The sequence below is a fragment of the Hippocampus zosterae genome, chromosome 1 (assembly GCF_025434085.1).
Source record: "Hippocampus zosterae strain Florida chromosome 1, ASM2543408v3, whole genome shotgun sequence".
Taxonomy (NCBI): Eukaryota; Metazoa; Chordata; class Actinopteri; order Syngnathiformes; family Syngnathidae; genus Hippocampus; species Hippocampus zosterae.
This window is the reverse complement of record NC_067451.1, coordinates 20,990,095-21,010,401: the sequence shown is the minus strand read 5'-3', so window position 1 is coordinate 21,010,401 and position 20,307 is coordinate 20,990,095. Positions and strand designations below refer to the sequence as shown.

General features: G+C 43.6%; 3 protein-coding genes across 6 annotated transcripts in view; all 3 read left to right on the top strand.

The window, feature by feature from the left end:
• The first annotated feature begins 184 nt into the window (after positions 1-184).
• LOC127610372 (protocadherin beta-14-like) lies at positions 185-16,253 on the top strand. Its single transcript, XM_052080474.1, has 2 exons — positions 185-1,961; positions 14,603-16,253. Exons 1-2 carry the CDS (start codon positions 303-305, stop codon positions 15,509-15,511), a joined length of 2,568 nt encoding a protein of 855 aa, XP_051936434.1. The 5' UTR covers positions 185-302; the 3' UTR covers positions 15,512-16,253.
• The window catches only part of LOC127610195 (protocadherin alpha-C2-like), a 138,044-nt gene continuing 121,869 nt past the window's right edge, over positions 4,133-20,307 (top strand). For 2 of the 4 annotated variants that reach the window (XM_052080290.1, XM_052080304.1), the window contains exon 1: positions 4,133-5,929. In XM_052080290.1, the coding sequence (XP_051936250.1) occupies positions 4,292-5,929 (1,638 nt within the window). In that variant the 5' untranslated portion in view covers positions 4,133-4,291. Of the gene's footprint in view, positions 5,930-8,847; positions 10,627-20,307 lie in introns of those variants that run through there. The other 2 variants (XM_052080315.1, XM_052080295.1) reach the window with 2 other exon arrangements.
• On the top strand, positions 16,792-19,313 carry LOC127610446 (protocadherin alpha-8-like). Its single transcript, XM_052080626.1, has one exon. The coding sequence runs from the start codon at positions 16,944-16,946 to the stop codon at positions 19,296-19,298; it is 2,355 nt and encodes a 784-aa protein (XP_051936586.1). The 5' UTR covers positions 16,792-16,943; the 3' UTR covers positions 19,299-19,313.

The following is a 20,307-nucleotide window of genomic DNA, read 5'->3' as shown; positions in this document are numbered from 1 at the left end:
AAGTATGTGGTGTGTAAAGCAACAAAATAATTTGAGTACAGTACACATTTTTGCAGGCTGCAGTATCATGTTATTGACAGTAGGCCGCGCTGTTAGACTATATAATGGCAGTGGTGTGAGGAGAGGTTGTTTTTTTCCCCCCTCATTTCGAGATTCACCGTCAACCGACAGGCATAAGAGAAACAGCGATCGTTGTTCCACGAAAAATGATTACTCTCCGGAATATTTGTTAATGATTCGTTATGAAATATTGAACCAATGTATATATAATAGCTGCGGTTAGGAATCGTCACTGATTAATAATGGCAAGATGCTGCATGGGAGGACAGTGGCCGGCGACATGGATTTCTTTGTGTTTGCCGCTGCTGATTGTTGTTCATCCAGAGGGCATCTCTGCTCAAATAAGATATTCAATTCAGGAGGAAGTAAAACCGGGAACAGTGGTTGGAAATGTTGCCAAGGACCTCGGACTGGAAGTCGGCAGGCTGCAGCAGAGAAATCTCCGTGTGGTGTCAGGAACAAAGCGGGAGCAATTCAAGGTAAATCAGAATGATGGTGTTCTCTCTGTCCACCAGAGATTGGACCGGGAGGACCTGTGCGGTAACACCATGCCGTGCATTACGAATCTCAAGGTGGTTGTGGAAAACCCTCTGGAGATGCATCAAGTCCTTGTTGAGGTACTGGACGTGAACGATAACTTGCCAAGATTCCTTGATGACAATTGCACCTTGGAGGTGCTGGAATCTGCTGTAATTGGATCCAAACTCCAAGTGGAGGGCGCCCAAGACTTGGACGTGGGATTGAATTCTGTCCAAATGTACAAGCTGAACCACAACCCGTTTTTTCTCCTAGAAACCGAAGACTTTGGTGAGGAAGGGAGGGTGCCTTTTCTTGTGTTACAGCGGCCTTTGGATCGAGAAAACGCAGCACAGCACCAGTTAATATTAACAGCCTCAGATGGGGGCAAACCACCTAAAACAGGTACTATTAACATCACCATTATTGTATCTGATGTAAATGATAACGCACCAGTGTGTGACCGTCAGAAATACTCCATTAGCGTGAAGGAGAATGCTCCTCTGGGGACATATCTACTAACAGTGAAGGCATCAGACTCAGATGAGGGACACAATGGTGAGATTGAATATTCTCTCAGGAGCAAATTAAGAGGACACACCAGCATGCCATTTGATTTGAATAAGAAAAGTGGGGAACTAACAATAAAAAGAGATCTCGATTTTGAAGAGAGACAAGTCTATGAGATGAAGGTGCTGGCTGCGGACAAAGGCGCGGTGTCGCTATCCACACAGTGCAGCGTGCTAATCCGTGTGGAGGATGTGAACGACAACCGACCCAAAATTGACATCACCTCATTGTTGAGTCGCATCGCAGAGGACGCCGCTCTCGGTACAGTGGTGGCGCTAGTGGGCGTGAATGATTTGGACTCGGATGCGAATGGACAGGTGGTTTGCAGCCTGCCGGAACGCTTGCCCTTTGCTCTCAAATCGGCACCAGATGGACAGTCATACTCTCTTGTAACCAACGACTATTTAGATAAAGAGAGGGAGCATGCGTATGATATCTTAATAACAGCAAAAGATTTAGGGACGCCCCCTAAGTCCTCGACTAAGATCGTACACGTAGATATACTGGATGTGAATGACAATAGGCCTTTATTCAGTCAAAGTCCTTTTACATTTTATGTGCTGGAAAACAACAAAGCAGGAGTGTCTTTGTTTTCTGTGAGGGCCACAGATGCCGATGGCGAAGAAAATGCAGCTGTGACATACTCACTCCAACGGAAAAGTGAAAGTGTGACATCATTTTTGAATATTAATGAGATCACTGGCACAATTACAGCCTTGAAAAGTTTTGACTTTGAGACGCTGAAAAGTTTCCAATTCCAAGTGGTGGCCACCGACGGTGGAAGTCCTCCACTGAGCAGCAACGTGACAGTGAAGGTGTTCATTCTGGATCAGAATGACAACGCTCCAGTCATCCTGTATCCAGTCAGCTCCAACGGTTCTGCCAAAGGGGTGGAGGAGATTCCCCGCAATCTCAAAGCAGGAGACTTGGTGACGAAAGTCCGAGCCTATGACGCCGATATCGGATATAACGGCTGGTTGCTGTTTTCGCTGCAGCAAGTCAGCGACCACAGTCTGTTTTCTTTGGACCGCTACACGGGCCAGATCCGAACACTTCGCTCCTTCACGGAGACGGACGAGGCCGAGCATCGACTGCTCATCCTGGTCAAAGACAACGGCAACGTGTCGCTGTCGGCAACAGCCACCCTGACCATCAAACTTGTGGAGCCCAAAGAGGCTTTCGCAGCTTCCGATGTGAAAAATGCAGCAAAAGTGGACGAGGAGGACAACGTGACTTTTTATCTCATCATCACTTTGGGCTCGGTGTCGCTCCTTTTTGTCATCAGCATCATCGTGCTGATCGCCATGCAGTGCTCCAAATCCACAGAGTACACTTCCAAATATCTGCAAGACGCCAATTATGACGGCACGCTGTGTCACAGCATCCAGTACAGATCAGGAGACAAGCGCTACATGCTAGTCGGACCCAGAATGAGTATCGGTTCGACCGTAGTCCCGGGCAGCCACACCAACACTCTGGTGCTCCCTGACAGGGGACACACTTCGGGGGAGGTAAGACAGACATTTTTTAATGAATATAAATGCTTTCAATAGACATGATGTGCGGCCCCAAAAATCTGATGTGAAGGTGCAATTCCATCCGCTTTAAAACTGTTGTGTCTGTTAACAGTAACCATGTAGTTGTGTTAGCAGTGACAGATTTTTTTTATTGTCTTTGACTGATGACAATTTGTTGTAGATGTTGTGGTTGAGGGGGAAAACACAGTCTTTCCAGTTCTCTCGGTGGTGCTGACTTCTGACAGTTATCTTTGTGACATTTAAGATCCACCACTACCTGGATGAACCAGGCTTTCTGCTACACTGATGTTTGAGTGTTGTTGACGTTCATTTGATGAGAGCAATTTCCAAGCGTTGAGCATTCTACAATAGTCCGTGGAAGCCATTCCACATCTGTGGAGGTAAATGACACATTTTACATGTTGATAAAGAGCTATGGTGTATGCCTATAGGCACACTATAAAAACGTTTTATGGTGTTGCTGAGAATCTCTCAATGGTGTTGCATGGTCGCGTGATTGGACTGCTGTGTGTTGTGTTTGCAAGTGTTGACTGTTTGATGATGAAATGAAGACAATAACTCCAGGAAGAACAAAAGGACAGTAAGTGGGCTACAAAAGTGCTACTCAAGATATCAACAATAAAATTCAATATTAAAAAAAAAAACATCTCAGCTATAAAATAACGTGACACATCGCCAGATGTAGAGAAAACACAAAGCTGAATCCTCAGGCTGGTCAACTGAAAGCAGATATGGAAAGAACAAAAGAGACACTAACAAGGAAAAAAATGGGACATTTGCAAAGTTTCAACAGTTTTCCATTGTCATCTTTTACTTCCCTTGTGTATCAGAGAGGATGTGCACGTGAGCTTCCCTCATGGTCAATTAAGTACCTTTTCAAACCAACCTACCAATCAGCGTTCTTCACATATTCGCTGACTGAAACAATTTCATCTCTGTCCACGGTCCTGAGAGATTCGAGACAACATTGTGATGATGCTGTTGACTTTTTGGGGGCAGTGGATGTTTTGTTTGTAGAGTACTAATATGCGCTGAGCATTTCACTCAAAGGACATTGGTTTGTGTATAGAATTGTATGCATTGTTCTAAGGTCTGCAACATACTGATTGAAATTGTGATTTGAGAGCGATAAATATTTAATAGGTCCCTACTTCAATTTAAAAAAAATAGGGTGGTCATAGAGGTTTGTACAGTACTATTGGTAGACAACCAAGATATCTATTAAAAAAAGCACAATCTACGAGCCTTGGTGAGTGATGTAAGTACATTTTGTGGGACAAGAACGACTGCAGGTCACAGCCACTCACGATCACACCGAATCACATTTTACAGTAACAATCAGAGTCTCCATGTTCATTACGAATTAAAACCACTAAGTGGCAGTGTTATACAGAGTGATAAGCATGCGGCGTCCTGCCCCTTCTGGAACCGTTTTGTTCAAGTCATCAGAGGAGACGGGAGCATCAATAGCGACGGGTGTTACTGTCGTTTCAGGTCTTTTATTGCCTCTCATTTTGGGACACATTTAAGAGAAATATTTTTTCTTTTGGAGGCTTCATTTTTTTGGGTGGAATTTGGATTTCAATGCTGTAAACCAAGCTGGGAGGATGGGAGCAGCAGGACAAAGGCGATGTCTTTTTGTCGGCATCATATTGGTTTGTTTGGAGCAGGTTGCAGCACAGATCAAATATTCCATCGCAGAGGAAGTCAAAGTGGGAACCGTGGTGGGGAATGTCGCCGGGGATTTGGGACTGGACGTCAGCACGTTGGTGGAGAAACGGTTTCGCATTGTTTCAGGAGCAGAGGAGGCTCAGTTTGAGGTAAATGTGAACAATGGCGTCCTCTTTGTGGGTAAAACCATCAACAGAGAAGAGCTATGTGAGAGCATCGCTCCATGCTTAGTTAATCTAAAATTAGTTGCTGAAAACCCAATGGAAATACATCATGTTGATGTAGAAATCTTAGATATAAATGACAATTCACCCACGTTTCAAGAGGAAGAGAAAATTTTTGAAATATATGAGTCTACACATCCAGGAAAACGCTTCCAGTTACCAAGTGCACATGATCCAGATGTTGTGTTTAATACAGTGCGTTCATACAAATTGACCCCAAATGATTATTTTAATATACAAATTCGTGAGCGAGGAGATGATAAGATACCCTTTTTAAGTCTTCAAAAATCTCTGGACAGAGAAAAGCACAGTGAGCATAAATTGGTTCTGACTTCATTTGATGGTGGAAATCCAGTAAGATCTGGAAGTCTTAACGTCACAGTTATAGTTCTCGACTCTAATGACAATACTCCCGCATTTCTGCAAGAAGTATATTCAGTCAATTTATCAGAAAATGTGAAATTGGGAACAGGTGTTATCAAGGTTGAAGCAACTGACCTGGACGAAGGAATAAATGGAGAAGTTGAGTATTATTTTGGTGGAGAACTTGACTCAGAAATCTACGAAATGTTTAGTTTAGATAAAAACACCGGTGAAATAAGTGTGAAAGGCCAAATAGATTTTGAGAAGGCAGATGTTTATAAATTAGACGTCCACGCCACGGACAAAGGACAACCGCCAATGAGTACTGATTGCCGAGTGATCATTAAAATAGTGGACAAAAATGACAACCAACCTGAAATAGACGTAACTTCTCTGTCAAAAACGGTTGCAGAGGATTCAAAACCCGGGACTGTCATTGCTCTTATAAGCATCACAGACAAAGACGTCGGGCTGAATGGCAAAGTTGTATGTAGTCTGTCAAAAAATGCCCCGTTCGAATTAAAACCTTCCTTTCAAGATAATATGTACTCGCTGGCCCTGAAAGACAGACTGGATCGAGAATTAGTGGCAGATTATGACATCACAATCACAGCGACAGACTGCGGTCAGCCTCCTCTGTCCACATTTAAAATTCTGCATGTCGACGTGTCAGACGTTAATGACAATATTCCAACCTTTACGCAAAGTCCAATTCAACTTTATTTACTGGAAAATAACATGCCAGGGAAGTCCATATTTTCGGTCACCGCATTCGACAAGGACTTGAATGAAAATGCGGCGCTGACATATCAAATTAACAGAGAAGGGCAGCAAGGTAAAATGTCAACATTTTTGAACATCAACCCTGAGAATGGTGAAATATCCGCACTAAAAAGCTTTGACTTTGAGACGCTGAAAAGTTTCCATTTCCAAGTGGTGGCCACCGACGGTGGAAGTCCTCCACTGAGCAGCAACGTGACAGTGAAGGTGTTCATTCTGGATCAGAACGACAACGCTCCGGTCATCCTGTATCCAGTCAGCTCCAACGGTTCTGCCAAAGGGGTGGAGGAGATTCCCCGCAATCTCAAAGCAGGAGACTTGGTGACGAAAGTCCGAGCCTATGACGCCGATATCGGATATAACGGCTGGTTGCTGTTTTCGCTGCAGCAAGTCAGCGACCACAGTCTGTTTTCTTTGGACCGCTACACGGGCCAGATCCGAACACTTCGCTCCTTCACGGAGACGGACGAGGCCGAGCATCGACTGCTCATCCTGGTCAAAGACAACGGCAACGTGTCGCTCTCGGCAACGGCCACCCTGACCGTCAAACTCGTTGAGCCCAAAGAGGCTTTTGCAGCTTCCGATGTGAAAAGTGCAGCAAAAGTGGACGAGGAGGACAACGTGACTTTTTATCTCATCGTCACTTTGGGCTCGGTGTCGCTCCTCTTTGTCATCAGCATCATCGTGCTGATCGCCATGCAGTGCTCCAAATCCACAGAGTACACTTCCAAATATCTGCAAGACGCCAATTATGACGGCACGCTGTGTCACAGCATCCAGTACAGATCAGGAGACAAGCGCTACATGCTAGTCGGACCCAGAATGAGTATCGGTTCGACCGTAGTCCCGGGCAGCCACGCCAACACTCTGGTACTCCCTGACAGGAGACACACTTCAGGGGAGGTAAGACAGACAATTTTTACTTTGATTACAATAGACCTACTATGCTCCCCTATGACTTCAGTGTGTACTATCGGTGCAATTTGATCCACATTATTTTAAAACTGCTTTTTTCTCCCACTAGCAGTCATGTTAACACTGACCGAAGCATTTTTAAACATTTTCTTCAAATGACAGCAATGTTTTAGACTTTGTTATCAAGAAAAACATTGCTTCCAGTTCTGTTGCTTTTTGCTGCCTTGTTTGCTTGTTGTTAAACTTCACCTTGATGATTGGAAATTCCAAACACTGAGCTTTGTAAAATTGTTCATGGCAACTATGTCATGTCTAGAGGTAAACAGGATTATTTTTTGTTCAGGTACAGGTTATGCATCGCTGCATTGTAATATTTTGTAGCTGTGATTATGTCAATGTGGTTTTGTGGCAGTGGAATTCCACTAGTCTGTGTTATCTTTAAAATGCATATTTTTGGATACAAACAAAGTCGATAACTATGAACAAAATGGCAGTAACCAGAGTACAAAAGTACAACTCAAGGTACCCACAACAAAATTGACAAGAACAAACAAATGTGACATGAAAAGCCATCACACCTGGAAAATAGCGAGACACAAAACCCAGTGTGGGGAAATCACTTTCGGCCAAACCCCAGAGGATCGGGGCAAGGCTCACTTAGCAACAGAAATCAGAGATAGCAAGAACACAGAACACTTGCAACATTGAAACAATTGGGACATTTCTAGTTTTTCAACTGCTTATCATCATCATCTTTTACTTCCTTTGTATACAAAAGTTGCTGCACTTGTGAACTTTCTTCATGATCAATATGGCACCCAAACAATACCAACAAGCCGACTTTCTTGACATATCCCTCAGACTATAAAAAGGTCACAGCTGTTCATGGTTCTGAAACATTGTGATGACGAGGCAGACTTGGTGGAAATTATAATTGAGGGTCCAAAGGCTGGTCCGTCCGTGTTAGATGCATAATATTGAAACATTGCTTGTATTACTCACTGGACTACGGTGTTTGGATTCAATTGTACTTTGTATCTATTGCTCTGACGGGCATATTGAATTATTTAAATTCAGATTGGACGAAGATACATATTTAATTTGTGTCTTTTTTAATTAAAAATAGTCTGTTTGGGGGGTGTGGGGATATACAGTATTTATTGCAGGGCAAATAATGTATCTTTTAAATTAACCAAGAGAGAAATTCCTCAGTGAGTGATGTCATGCACATAAAAGGAAAAATCTATCTATCTGTCTATCTGTCTATCTGTCTATCTGTCTGTCTGTCTGTCTGTCTGTCTGTCTGTCTGTCTGTCTGTCTGTCTGTCTGTCTGTCTGTCTGTCTGTCTGTCTGTCTGTCTGTCTGTCTGTCTGTCTATCTATCTATCTATCTATCTATCTATCTATCTATCTATCTATCTATCTATCTATCTATCTATCTATCTATCTATCTATCTATCTATGTATCTATCTATCTATCTATCTATCCATCATTCCATCCATCCAACTCACTGATGTTAAAACAGTGGTCCTTAACCTGTGTTCGATCGAACCCCAAGGGTTCGATGAATTGGTCTCAGGTTCGGGGTTCGACGGAGCCTCTGCCATGGAGGTTAAGATAAACCCGACTCAACATGTCAATTCGTTATGACACGCCCCCTAGGCCATCACTGGCTGCAGATGATCACATGACATTGCTTGTCCAATCAGTGCCGTGAGAAATTTAGTTCGATCAGTCGTCAGCGATAATGACTGTAGTGATAGTACATGGTGTGATTTGTGTTTGTTTTGTTTTGTTTTTAATGTTTTAAACACATGCTATGTTGAACAAAAAAGAAGGTGGTTGGTCAAATATTGTATGTACAACATGGATTCAGATGCATCACGAAACGTCATTGGACTCGGCATCCTACCCGCGCATGATTTATCATGCCAAGTTGAGCAACTCTTGTCTCGCACCGGCAAAACTGAAAGAACGCTTCTCGAATCATATTTTGAATTTTCACTCAGAGTTCGGTGTATCTGCATATGAGCTGGTTGGGTACAATACCTCTAACAAGGTTAAGAACCACTGTGTTAATCTATTCCATGCTCATAATGCGTTATGACCAGTAGGTGGGAGTATCATACCAATATACTGTATAGTGATGAGCATTCGGCAGTCCTGCCCATTTTGGAATCGTTTTGTACAAGTCATCAGAGGAGACAAGACCTTCAACGGAGATGGAGGTTGCTGTCGTTACTATGATTTCCTTGTACTTTATCCAATAAGGAAATGTAATTTGCCATTTTGGAGGCTTCATTTTTTTGGGTGGAATTTGGATTTCAATGCTGTAATCTAAACGGGGAGGATGGGGGCAGCAGGACAAAGGCGAGGTCTCTTTCTCTGCATCATATTGGTTTGTTTGGAGCAGGTTGTGGCACAGATCAAATACTCCATCACAGAGGAAGTCAAAGTGGGAACCGTGGTGGGGAATATCGCCAGGGATTTGGGACTGGACATCAGCATGTTGGCTGAGAGACGGTTTCACATTGTTTCAGGCACAGAGGAGGCTCAGTTTGAGGTAAATGTGAACAATGGCGTCCTCTTTGTGCGTAAAACCGTCAACAGAGAGGAGTTATGCGAGCGCGTCTCTCCGTGTTTAGTTAATCTGAAATTTGTTGCTGAAAACCCCATGGAAATACATCATGTTGTTGTAGAAATCTTAGATATAAATGACAATTCACCGACTTTTCAAGAGGAAGAATTTATCTTTGAAATTCCTGAGTCCACTCTTCCGGGTAGACGCTTTCAGTTACCGATTGCACACGACCCAGATGTTGTCACAAATACAGTGCGAGTGTATAAATTAAATACAAATGAATATTTTAGTACAGAAATTAGGGAGAGAGCTGAAGACAAGGTGCCATTCTTAGTTTTACAAAAGTCTTTGGACCGAGAAAAATACCCCGAGCATAGGCTCATTCTTAGTGCTGTTGACGGTGGGAATCCACCAAAATCTGGAAGTCTTAACATCACACTTAAAGTGCTTGATTCAAATGATAACCACCCAACGTTCACGCAAGACGTCTATTCTGTAACTTTATCCGAAAACGTAAACCCCGACAAAAGCATCATCCAGGTGGAAGCAACTGATCTAGACGACGGACTAAATGGAGAAATTGAATATTACTTTGGAGGACAACTTGATTCCAAGATCGAGGAAATGTTCAGTTTGGATAAAAACACTGGTGAAATAAGTGTGAAGGGCCAAATAGACTTTGAGAAGGCAGATGTTTACAAATTAGACATCCGCGCCACAGACAAAGGACAACCGCCAATGAGTACTGACTGCCAAGTGATCATTAAAATAGTGGACGAAAATGACAACCAACCTGAAATAGACGTAACTTCTCTGTCAAAAACGGTTGCAGAGGATTCAAAACCCGGGACTGTCATTGCTCTTATAAGCATCACAGACAAAGACGTCGGGCTGAATGGCAAAGTTATATCTAGTCTGTCAAAAAATGCCCCGTTCGAATTAAAACCTTCCTTTCAAGATAATATGTACTCGCTGGCCCTGAAAGACAGACTGGATCGAGAATTAGTGGCAGATTATGACATCACAATCACAGCGACAGACTGCGGTCAGCCTCCTCTGTCCACATTTAAAATTCTGCATGTCGACGTGTCAGACGTTAATGACAATATTCCAACCTTTACGCAAAGTCCAATTCAACTTTATTTACTGGAAAATAACATGCCAGGGAAGTCCATATTTTCGGTCACCGCATTCGACAAGGACTTGAATGAAAATGCGGCGCTGACATATCAAATTAACAGAGAAGGGCAGCAAGGTAAAATGTCAACATTTTTGAACATCAACCCTGAGAATGGTGAAATATCCGCACTAAAAAGCTTTGACTTTGAGACGCTGAAAAGTTTCCATTTCCAAGTGGTGGCCACCGACGGTGGAAGTCCTCCACTGAGCAGCAACGTGACAGTGAAGGTGTTCATTCTGGATCAGAACGACAACGCTCCGGTCATCCTGTATCCAGTCAGCTCCAACGGTTCTGCCAAAGGGGTGGAGGAGATTCCCCGCAATCTCAAAGCAGGAGACTTGGTGACGAAAGTCCGAGCCTATGACGCCGATATCGGATATAACGGCTGGTTGCTGTTTTCGCTGCAGCAAGTCAGCGACCACAGTCTGTTTTCTTTGGACCGCTACACGGGCCAGATCCGAACACTTCGCTCCTTCACGGAGACGGACGAGGCTGATCATCGACTGCTCATCCTGGTCAAAGACAACGGCAACGTGTCGCTCTCGGCAACAGCCACCGTGATCGTCAAACTCATGGAGCCCAAAGAGGCTTTTGCGGCTTCCGATGTGAAAAGTGCAGCAAAAGTGGACGAGGAGGACAATGTGACTTTTTATCTCATCATCACTTTGGGCTCGGTGTCGCTCCTCTTTGTCATCAGCATCATCGTGCTGATCGCCATGCAGTGCTCCAAATCCACAGAGTACACTTCCAAATATCTGCAAGACGCCAATTATGACGGCACGCTGTGTCACAGCATCCAGTACAGATCAGGAGACAAGCGCTACATGCTAGTCGGGCCCAGAATGAGTATCGGTTCGACCGTAGTCCCGGGCAGCCACGCCAACACTCTGGTGCTCCCTGACAGGAGACACACTTCCGGGGAGGTAAGAAGAACTTGTTTCCTCTTTTTTTTTAATTATTATAATTTTTTAAGCGTTTCATTGCTTATGGTGAGTAAAACATATTTGAAGCTCGTGTTGCTCAATTTTGCTTGTTAACATGTTCCACGCTCAAACTGTTAAGTTGCTTCATGGCCAAGTTTCAAACTTGTTTACAAACTCGATTGAGTATAAGATTCTCAAATGTGGGGATGGATTTAACGCAGGCAAAGTATATATAAATATGTGTTAATCCAATGGAGGGTACTCTTTCTTTCATACATATTGTATGTATTTATTCATTCATTCATTCATCTTCCGAGCCGCTCAATCCTCACTAGCGTCGCGGGGGGTGCTGCAGCCTATCCCAGCTGCCTTCGGGCAGTAGGCGGGGGACACCCTGAATCGGTTGCCAGCCAATCGCAGGGCACACAGAGACGAACAACCATTCACACTCACACTCACACCTAGGGACAATTTAGAGTGTTCAATCAGCCTGCCACGCATGTTTTTGGAATGTGGGAGGAAACCGGAGCACCCGGGGAAAATCCACGCAGGACCGGGGAGAACATGCAAACTCCACACAGGGAGGCCGCAGCTGGAATCGAACCCGGTACCTCTGCACTGTGAAGCCAACGTGCTAACCACTGGACTACCTAGCCGCCCTGCATGTATTTAATGGGTGATGAATTCATGTTTTTTTGCAAATCACATGTGTGCATTTTTTTTCATCCCTGGCCACATCCTGTTTACTTCAGGCGGATTTATATTGAAAAATCGCATTATCCTTTCCTCTGAGTATTTTTAATAACAACTGGAAGTTAATAAAAAAAAAACGTGTGTGCCTGTGTGTACGCGTGTGTGTGTGTGCGTGTGCCCGTGTGTGCGTGTGAGTGACAACATAAATGTAACATCATGATATTTATTCTTACTCTGAAATATAACCGTATTTTAAAACATATTTCCCTCGTATTGCAATTGCATTTGAGTTTTTCTTCATGTTGCTTTTCTTTGGTGGTTTCAGGTAAGCATAATCGACTTTTTTTGTCAAAAAAAGCAGTTTTCCTTTATCAAAACATACTTCTCTGAATGCCCAAAACAGGCATCTGCACATTTGGTTCACACTATTGCTTTTATCAAGTAAGAGGTTTGAAACTTCTCTCGCAAGTGGCCGGATGTCGTCTAAGTGTAGTTCATAAAGGTGCATCGTGGGACATGTAGTTTTACCGTCACAGTATTTATAACGTGACGTCATACATCCCGTGTTACATTGATCATGTTTTTTTTCAATACCCTTTGAATATAATCAATCACTTCCTGGGCGGATCTGTGAATTGTGACCTTTATTTGTGTTCTTCATTTTGTAGTCTTTGTAGATTTGTTATTTATTGTTGATTTTTATTATAATGAATAAATTGTTGGCGGCTCCAATCAGCAGCTTCTCCTCTTGGTGTCAGTGCTCGATTAAAAATCGTCGACATAACGTCCCTCCCCTGGAAATCTTTTGTTGAGCCTGACAAAATCTCGGGCGGCATTTATAGCCTGCGCTGGTCAGCGATACGTGCATTGTGTTGCCGCAGTGTCATGTTTGGGGGAAAAATGACTCGGATGTAAACGTATCTCACCATTTTATGCAGCTGCGTTTTGCTGTCGGGAGATGGAAGCCCGTGCTGTTTTTCATTTTGCTTTGCTTCTGCTGCTGGTAAATCGGGCTTTGACAGAAATCCGCTACTCCATTCCCGAGGAGGTTAAAGATGGAACTATCGTGGGGAATATTGCAAAGGATCTGGGCCTTGATATGAGCTCTTTGCTTGATCGGCGGTTCCGAGTGGTTTCCGAATCGAAGGAGGCCTTTTTTGAGGTAAACCAGCACAATGGGATGTTGTACGTGAACAAGAGAATAGACAGAGATGACTCGTGTCAGGGCAGCGGCGCTTGCCTCTTTGAGCTCAAAGTTATCGTGGAAACCCCCCTGGAAATACATTATGTCGTGATAGAAATCACCGATGTGAACGACCACTCCCCCGTTTTCACTGAAAAAGAGCAAACGTTTGAAATCGCCGAGCACACGTTGCCTGGTAAACGATTCCAGCTGCAAGCAGCGCAGGATCCTGACGCAGGGACGAACTCCATCCGCGCATACACGTTGACGTCAAATGGACATTTTGAAGTCGATGTCCGCCAGAGCGACGAGGATAAAATTCCATTTTTGGTGCTGAAGACATCGCTAGACCGGGAACAAAAAGCAAAACACTCGCTGATACTCACCGCGGTGGATGGAGGGAAACCTCCGCGGTCGGGCAGCCTGAACGTGTCCATTATCATTCTTGATATTAATGACAATCGTCCTATGTTCACTCAGGACATTTACGAAATTACAATAACAGAAAATGTTCAGATTGGTAGTTCAGTTTTTAAAATGAACGGTACAGACCCAGATGAAGGTATTAATGGGGAAATTGAATATAGTCTTGCAAAAACATTGAAAAAAAACGTGTACGGTGTTTTTGAAGTGGAAAAGTCGACGGGGGTGATACGAGTAAAAGGAAAAGTTGACTATGAAGAAAATGACGTTTATAAACTCGACATTGAGGCATCGGACAGGGGAACGCCACCTTTGACAGGTGAATGCAGAGTCATTATTAAGATCAGAGACATTAATGATAATGCTCCACAAGTAGATGTGACGTCACTGTCAAATTCAGTGGCTGAAGATTCAAAACCCGGTTCAGTTATTTCCCTCATTAGTGTGAAGGATAAAGACTCGGGTGTTAATGGAAAAGTTATAGCCACCATAATAAATGCTGTCCCTTTTGAATTAAAGCCATCCTACAAAGAAAACATATTTTCAGTGGTGACTAAAGGCTATTTGGACAGAGAGGAAGTGTCTCATTATGAAATCACAATAAAAGCCACTGACTGTGGTGAGCCTCCTTTATCGGCTGTAATATCTCTCAATATTCAGATATCAGATGTGAATGACAACTGTCCACACTTTGAACACAATCCCCTTGAATTTTATTTAGCAGAAAACAATGTGGCTGGGAATTCAGTTTTCTATGTCAGTGCAACAGACAAAGATATAAATGGTAATGCAGCTATTTCATATCATATTGTGAGAGAGGGACGCCTGAATGACATCATGTCTTTCCTGAATATAAATGCTGAAAATGGACAAATATCGGCGCTAAAAAGTTTGGACTTTGAGACAGTGAAAAGTTTCCATTTCCAAGTGGTGGCCACGGATAGTGGAAGTCCTCCATTGAGCAGCAACGTGACAGTGAAGGTGTTCATTCTGGATCAGAACGACAACGCTCCAGTCATCCTGTATCCAGTCAGCTCCAACGGTTCTGCCGAAGGGGTGGAGGAGATTCCCCGCAATCTCAAAGCAGGAGACTTGGTGACGAAAGTCCGAGCCTATGACGCCGATATCGGATATAACGGCTGGTTGCTGTTTTCGCTGCAGCAAGTCAGCGACCACAGTCTGTTTTCTTTGGACCGCTACACGGGCCAGATCCGAACACTTCGCTCCTTCACGGAGACGGACGAGGCTGAGCATCGACTGCTCATCCTGGTCAAAGACAACGGCAACGTGTCGCTGTCGGCAACAGCCACCGTGACCGTCAAACTCGTGGAGCCCAAAGAGGCTTTTGCAGCTTCCGATGTGAAAAGTGCAGCAAAAGTGGAAGAGGAGGACAACGTGACTTTTTATCTCATCGTCACTTTGGGCTCGGTGTCGCTCCTCTTTGTCATCAGCATCATCGTGCTGATCGCCATGCAGTGCTCCAAATCCACAGAGTACACTTCCAAATATCTGCAAGACGCCAATTATGACGGCACGCTGTGTCACAGCATCCAGTACAGATCAGGAGACAAGCGCTACATGCTAGTCGGGCCCAGAATGAGTATCGGTTCGACCGTAGGCCCGGGCAGCCACGCCAACACTCTGGTGCTCCCTGACAGGAGACACACTTCCGGGGAGGTAAGACAGGCATTTTTTAAAATTATTATTACTGAAAGCCCACACAAAACACAACGTTTGGTAACATTAAGAACATTGTTTCTCAACTATTGTCACCTTTGGGCCCACATCTTCCTGTTGTGGCAAGGTCAAAACTCACATGGAAGTGAAGAACAATCAGGCATATTTTTTAAAGTAGCCTCTGAAAATACATACATACACTGTATCAAATGAACTTGAGTGTACTGTATCAACAAAAGCAAATTGCTAGCTATGATACCCACAAGACAAAAGGTTGAAAAGTTGAACTGCATTTTGTTTCGTGAGTAAACTTGTGCCTGACTGGAGCACGATTAACATTTCCCGTCACTTACTATTTAAAAAAAAAAGATGATTATTAGCTTTCCTCAACCCACAAAATTGCTGTACGACCCACTTTTGGGTTCGGATCCACCAGTAGAGAATCAGTAATTTAGAAAAAAAGTTATTTGAAAATGACCTTTAAATCCCACTTAATATTTTTGTTTCTGTTTTTGTTTTTGTCATGACTGAATGGATATTAGTTAATGAATAAAGAGCACAAAGGTGTCCAAACATGTTTTAACCCTGCCAAATTAGTTAGCATCTTCTTCTGTTGTGATGGACTCAAACAAGATGTTCCATTGTTCGTCAGGCCAGTTGTGAGAATGCTGTTTTACTCAGTCCGTCATTTTCAGGTCTGGCGCTGTCTGTGGTGCTGAACGAATGTCATTGAATCCACATGACTGAAAAGCAGTGTTGGGAAAATTCATTTCCTGCGCGAACTTGTTCAAAGTTCACTTCACACATGTAAATTTAATTATTAACTCAGTAATATAGTTCCCGCCTCTTAATATGTTGCTGCTGACTATTCCCCTCGAAATACAGACATTTCGATGACAGACCCATTCATTCTGTCCATCCACACTTGGCAAGCAACTTCCACTCTGCAGTCATGCTGCTTGAATGTTTTTTATGAGGAATTACAGAACAGCAACGGTCCTGTAGTTCTTTGTGTGCATTTTTGTATTTTGTGCATTTTGTATTCTTTGGCATTCGACTCAGCATGACTTAGTTTTGTTCTTGGTTTTACTGTTTGGTGCTTTCTACCGCCTTTATTACCGATTTGTCTTACTGTTTATTGTGCATGTTAAATTGCTCCACGTACAGCACTTTGTATGCAGCGATGGCTGCTTGAAAGTGCTCTATAAATACTGTTGACTTGACTTGAGTTGCAAGCAAAAATACATTTTGAGGGAGCAACTAGGCTGGGACAGAAAACTCGCTCTCACACACATAGCCAGTCTTCAGCCCACCTACCAGCGACTTCAGAGCGCTCCCAATCCAACGAGTTCTCCATCTTTTTTTTTTCACCACAGCGTCACAGTGCCACAATACCGGGGATAATTGTCCACTGGGTGTCAGTGTTACAACGTGGATGGTACATCCAAATATGCTCTTTTAAAAGAGTGTCATTGCTGGACCACAAAGAACAAAATCGCTTGGGCTCGCATGGCGAGCTTTCTTTGTCTGAGCGTGTTTCTTTATTTTTAACCACGGGATACGTGCGGAAAATATTTATTGCTATTCATTTCTGCTGTTTTAAAGAGTTACTCAAACGAGGAAAAAGGAAGAAGGCGGAGAAAAAATGTTTTGGACGCGCCCTGTGCTTTTTTCCCTCGTGATTTGTTACGGACAGCTGGTTTCAGCCCAGCTGAAATATTCCACCCCAGAGGAGGTTAAGGTTGGATCTATTGTTGGGAATGTTGCAAAAGATTTGGGCCTCGACATCGGCACTTTGACGAGCAGGATGTTTCGCCTTGTATCTGGCGCACAGGACGCGCTGTTTGAGGTAAACCCGAACAATGGGCTTCTGTCAGTGCTTAAACGCCTCGATCGCGAGCAGCTGTGCGAGAAAAACGCTGTCTGCGCGATGGATCTCAAAATTGTTGTTGAGAACCCACTGGAGATCCACTATGTCTCCGTGGAAGTGACAGATGCCAACGACCATGCCCCGACCTTTGCAGAAAAGGGGAAAAAAATAGAAATAGCAGAAAACACTTTATCTGGTGCACGGTTTCAATTACCAGTTGCAAGAGACCCTGATGTTGGAATGAATTTAATCCAGCGTTATAAACTGAGTCACAATGATCATTTTCAACTTGAAATTCGAGAAAGAGATGATGATAAAATTCCATTTTTAGTGTTGCAAAAACAGCTAGACAGGGAAGAGAAAGTGAACCATAGCTTAATTTTGTCTGCTATAGATGGAGGGACACCATCCAAATCTGCAAATCTTAATGTGACCATACGTGTTCTTGATGTCAATGATAATCGACCTATTTTTTCCAATGAAGGATATTCTGTTGTCCTGCAAGAAAATGCAGCATTAGGCACCTCTGTAATCAAAGTGCAAGCCACTGACCTGGATGAGGGAGCGAATGGGGAGGTGGAGTATGAATTTGGGGGGGACATGAATGCAGAGGTGCGGCGTCTTTTCAGTCTGGACAAAATATTGGGAGTAATTCGAGTTGATGGGCTAATTGACTTTGAGGCATACAATGTTTTCAAGTTAGATGTGCAGGCTTCTGACAAAGGTCAGCCTCCCATGACAACAGACTGCAGAGTCATCATAAAGATTCAGGATGTGAATGACAATAAACCCGACATCGAAGTGACATCAATTGCTAGCATGGTGCCAGAAGATGCAAAACATGGGACTGTGATTGCACTCATTAGTATCACCGACAAAGATTCAGGCCTTAACGGTAAAGTTATCTGCAGGCTAACAGAAAATGTACCGCTTGAATTAAAGCCATCATTCAAGGAAAATATGTATTCCTTAGTGACAAAAGACACTTTAGATAGAGAAACGAAATCAAGTTATGACATATCAATAACAGCAACTGACTGTGGTGAACCTGCCCTTTCTGCATTCAAAACTGTAAGCATCCACGTAAAAGATGTAAATGATAATATCCCAGAATTCCCACAAAATCCTTTAGAGTTATATCTGACAGAAAACAATGAAGCCGGTGCTTCCGTCTTTTCGGTGAGTGCCTTTGATAAAGACTTAGATGACAATGCTGCGATATCTTATTATATTGTCAGACAGGGGGGTCATACTGATATGACATCTTTCCTGAATGTCAATTCAGAAAATGGCCAAATATCGTCACTGAAAAGCTTTGACTTTGAGACACTGAAAAGTTTCCATTTCCACGTGGTGGCCACCGATGCTGGAAGTCCTCCACTGAGCAGCAACGTGACAGTGAAGGTGTTCATTCTGGATCAGAACGACAACGCTCCAGTCATCCTGTATCCAGTCAGCTCCAACGGTTCTGCCGAAGGGGTGGAGGAGATTCCCCGCAATCTCAAAGCAGGAGACTTGGTGACTAAAGTCCGAGCCTATGACGCCGATATCGGATATAACGGCTGGTTGCTGTTTTCACTGCAGCAAGTCAGCGACCACAGTCTGTTTTCTTTGGACCGCTACACCGGCCAGATCCGAACACTTCGCTCCTTCACGGAGACGGACGAGGCCGAGCATCGACTGCTCATCCTGGTCAAAGACAACGGCAACGTGTCGCTGTCGGCAACAGCCACCCTGACCGTCAAACTCGTTGAGCCCAAAGAGGCTTTTGCAGCTTCCGATGTGAAAAGTGCAGCAAAAGTGGAAGAGGAGGACAACGTGACTTTTTATCTCATCGTCACTTTGGGCTCGGTGTCGCTCCTTTTTGTCGTCAGCATCATCGTGCTGATCGCCATGCAGTGCTCCAAATCCACAGAGTACACTTCCAAATATCTGCAAGACGCCAATTATGACGGCACGCTGTGTCACAGCATCCAGTACAGATCAGGAGACAAGCGCTACATGCTAGTCGGACCCAGAATGAGTATCGGTTCGACCGTAGTCCCGGGCAGCCACGCCAACACTCTGGTGCTCCCTGACCGGAGACACACTTCCGGGGAGGTAAGAAAAATACAAAAAACATTTCTGTGACTCATGTTTTATATGTGCTTTCAACAATTACATCGATATCTTGCTTTTGTTGACTTTGTCTTTTGCAGTAATGCTATCACTTTCAATATCCTACTAGTCTGACATTTGACCTCAACTTTCCTCAAACCATTTGCTCTCGGTTGAATTATTGCTCCGACATATTGTTTTGATTCTTCTAAACATACACATATTCCAAAGCGCACCCACGGGAATCTTCCTATATCTACAAGTCAGTTGGAGTGAAATGCTATATGTACCTTGCAAGAGTTGAACTTTTTCACTGGATCAGTGCATTAAAGGCCTTTCAGTATATTGCAATACAAAAAGTTTACGTTAATGTATATATTTTGTAACAAACATTCGTCAATGAGAGGTATAGTGCATATACTTCAAATATCATAAATCTATTGCCCTTGGAATATAACAATTATTGTGTGCAAATAGGGCGGCCCAGTGGTCGACTGGTTAGCATGTCAGCCTCGCAGTGCAGAGGTCGTGGGTTCGATTACGGCTCTGGTCTCTTTTGTGGAATTTGCATATTCTGTCCATTCCTGCGTGGGTTCTCTCTGGGTATTCCGGTTTTCTTCCACATTGCGGAAACATGAATGACAGGCTGATGGAACACTCAAAATTGTCCCCAGGTGTGAGTCTGAGCCCGGATGGTTGTTTGTCTCTGCGTGCCCTGCGATTGGCTTGAACCTGGTTCAGGGTTCATTTCGTTAGAAATGCTTGGAGGAGTGGATTTGTGTCTTTGACGGTTCAGTTCTACTTTCTGTTTGTTTTTGTTTTTTTAATTACTGATATCAAAAACTACCTATCTTACCTGCTTGTCAATTTAGTTTGCAAAATGTGTCTACCGAGTTTATACGTTTCATGCATATACTGTACTTCGTGTCCTACCTAATCTGTGGCCTATAGTAGTTTAATGGTGTAACGTTCGTGATTGCGTTTTATTTTCTTTTACCTGAATAGTGAGTGGTGTTCTGCAGATGATTTTCAAACGTTTTTT

Coding starts and splice junctions, on each gene's coding strand:
- LOC127610372 (XM_052080474.1), top strand. CDS start 303: ATGGCAAGATGCTGCATGGGAGGACAGTGGCCGGCGACATGGATTTCT. Junction 1,962..14,602: donor GCAGCAACGTGACAGTGAAG/GTGTTCATTCTG, acceptor GTGACAGTGAAG/GTGTTCATTCTGGATCAGAA.
- LOC127610446 (XM_052080626.1), top strand. CDS start 16,944: ATGTTTTGGACGCGCCCTGTGCTTTTTTCCCTCGTGATTTGTTACGGA.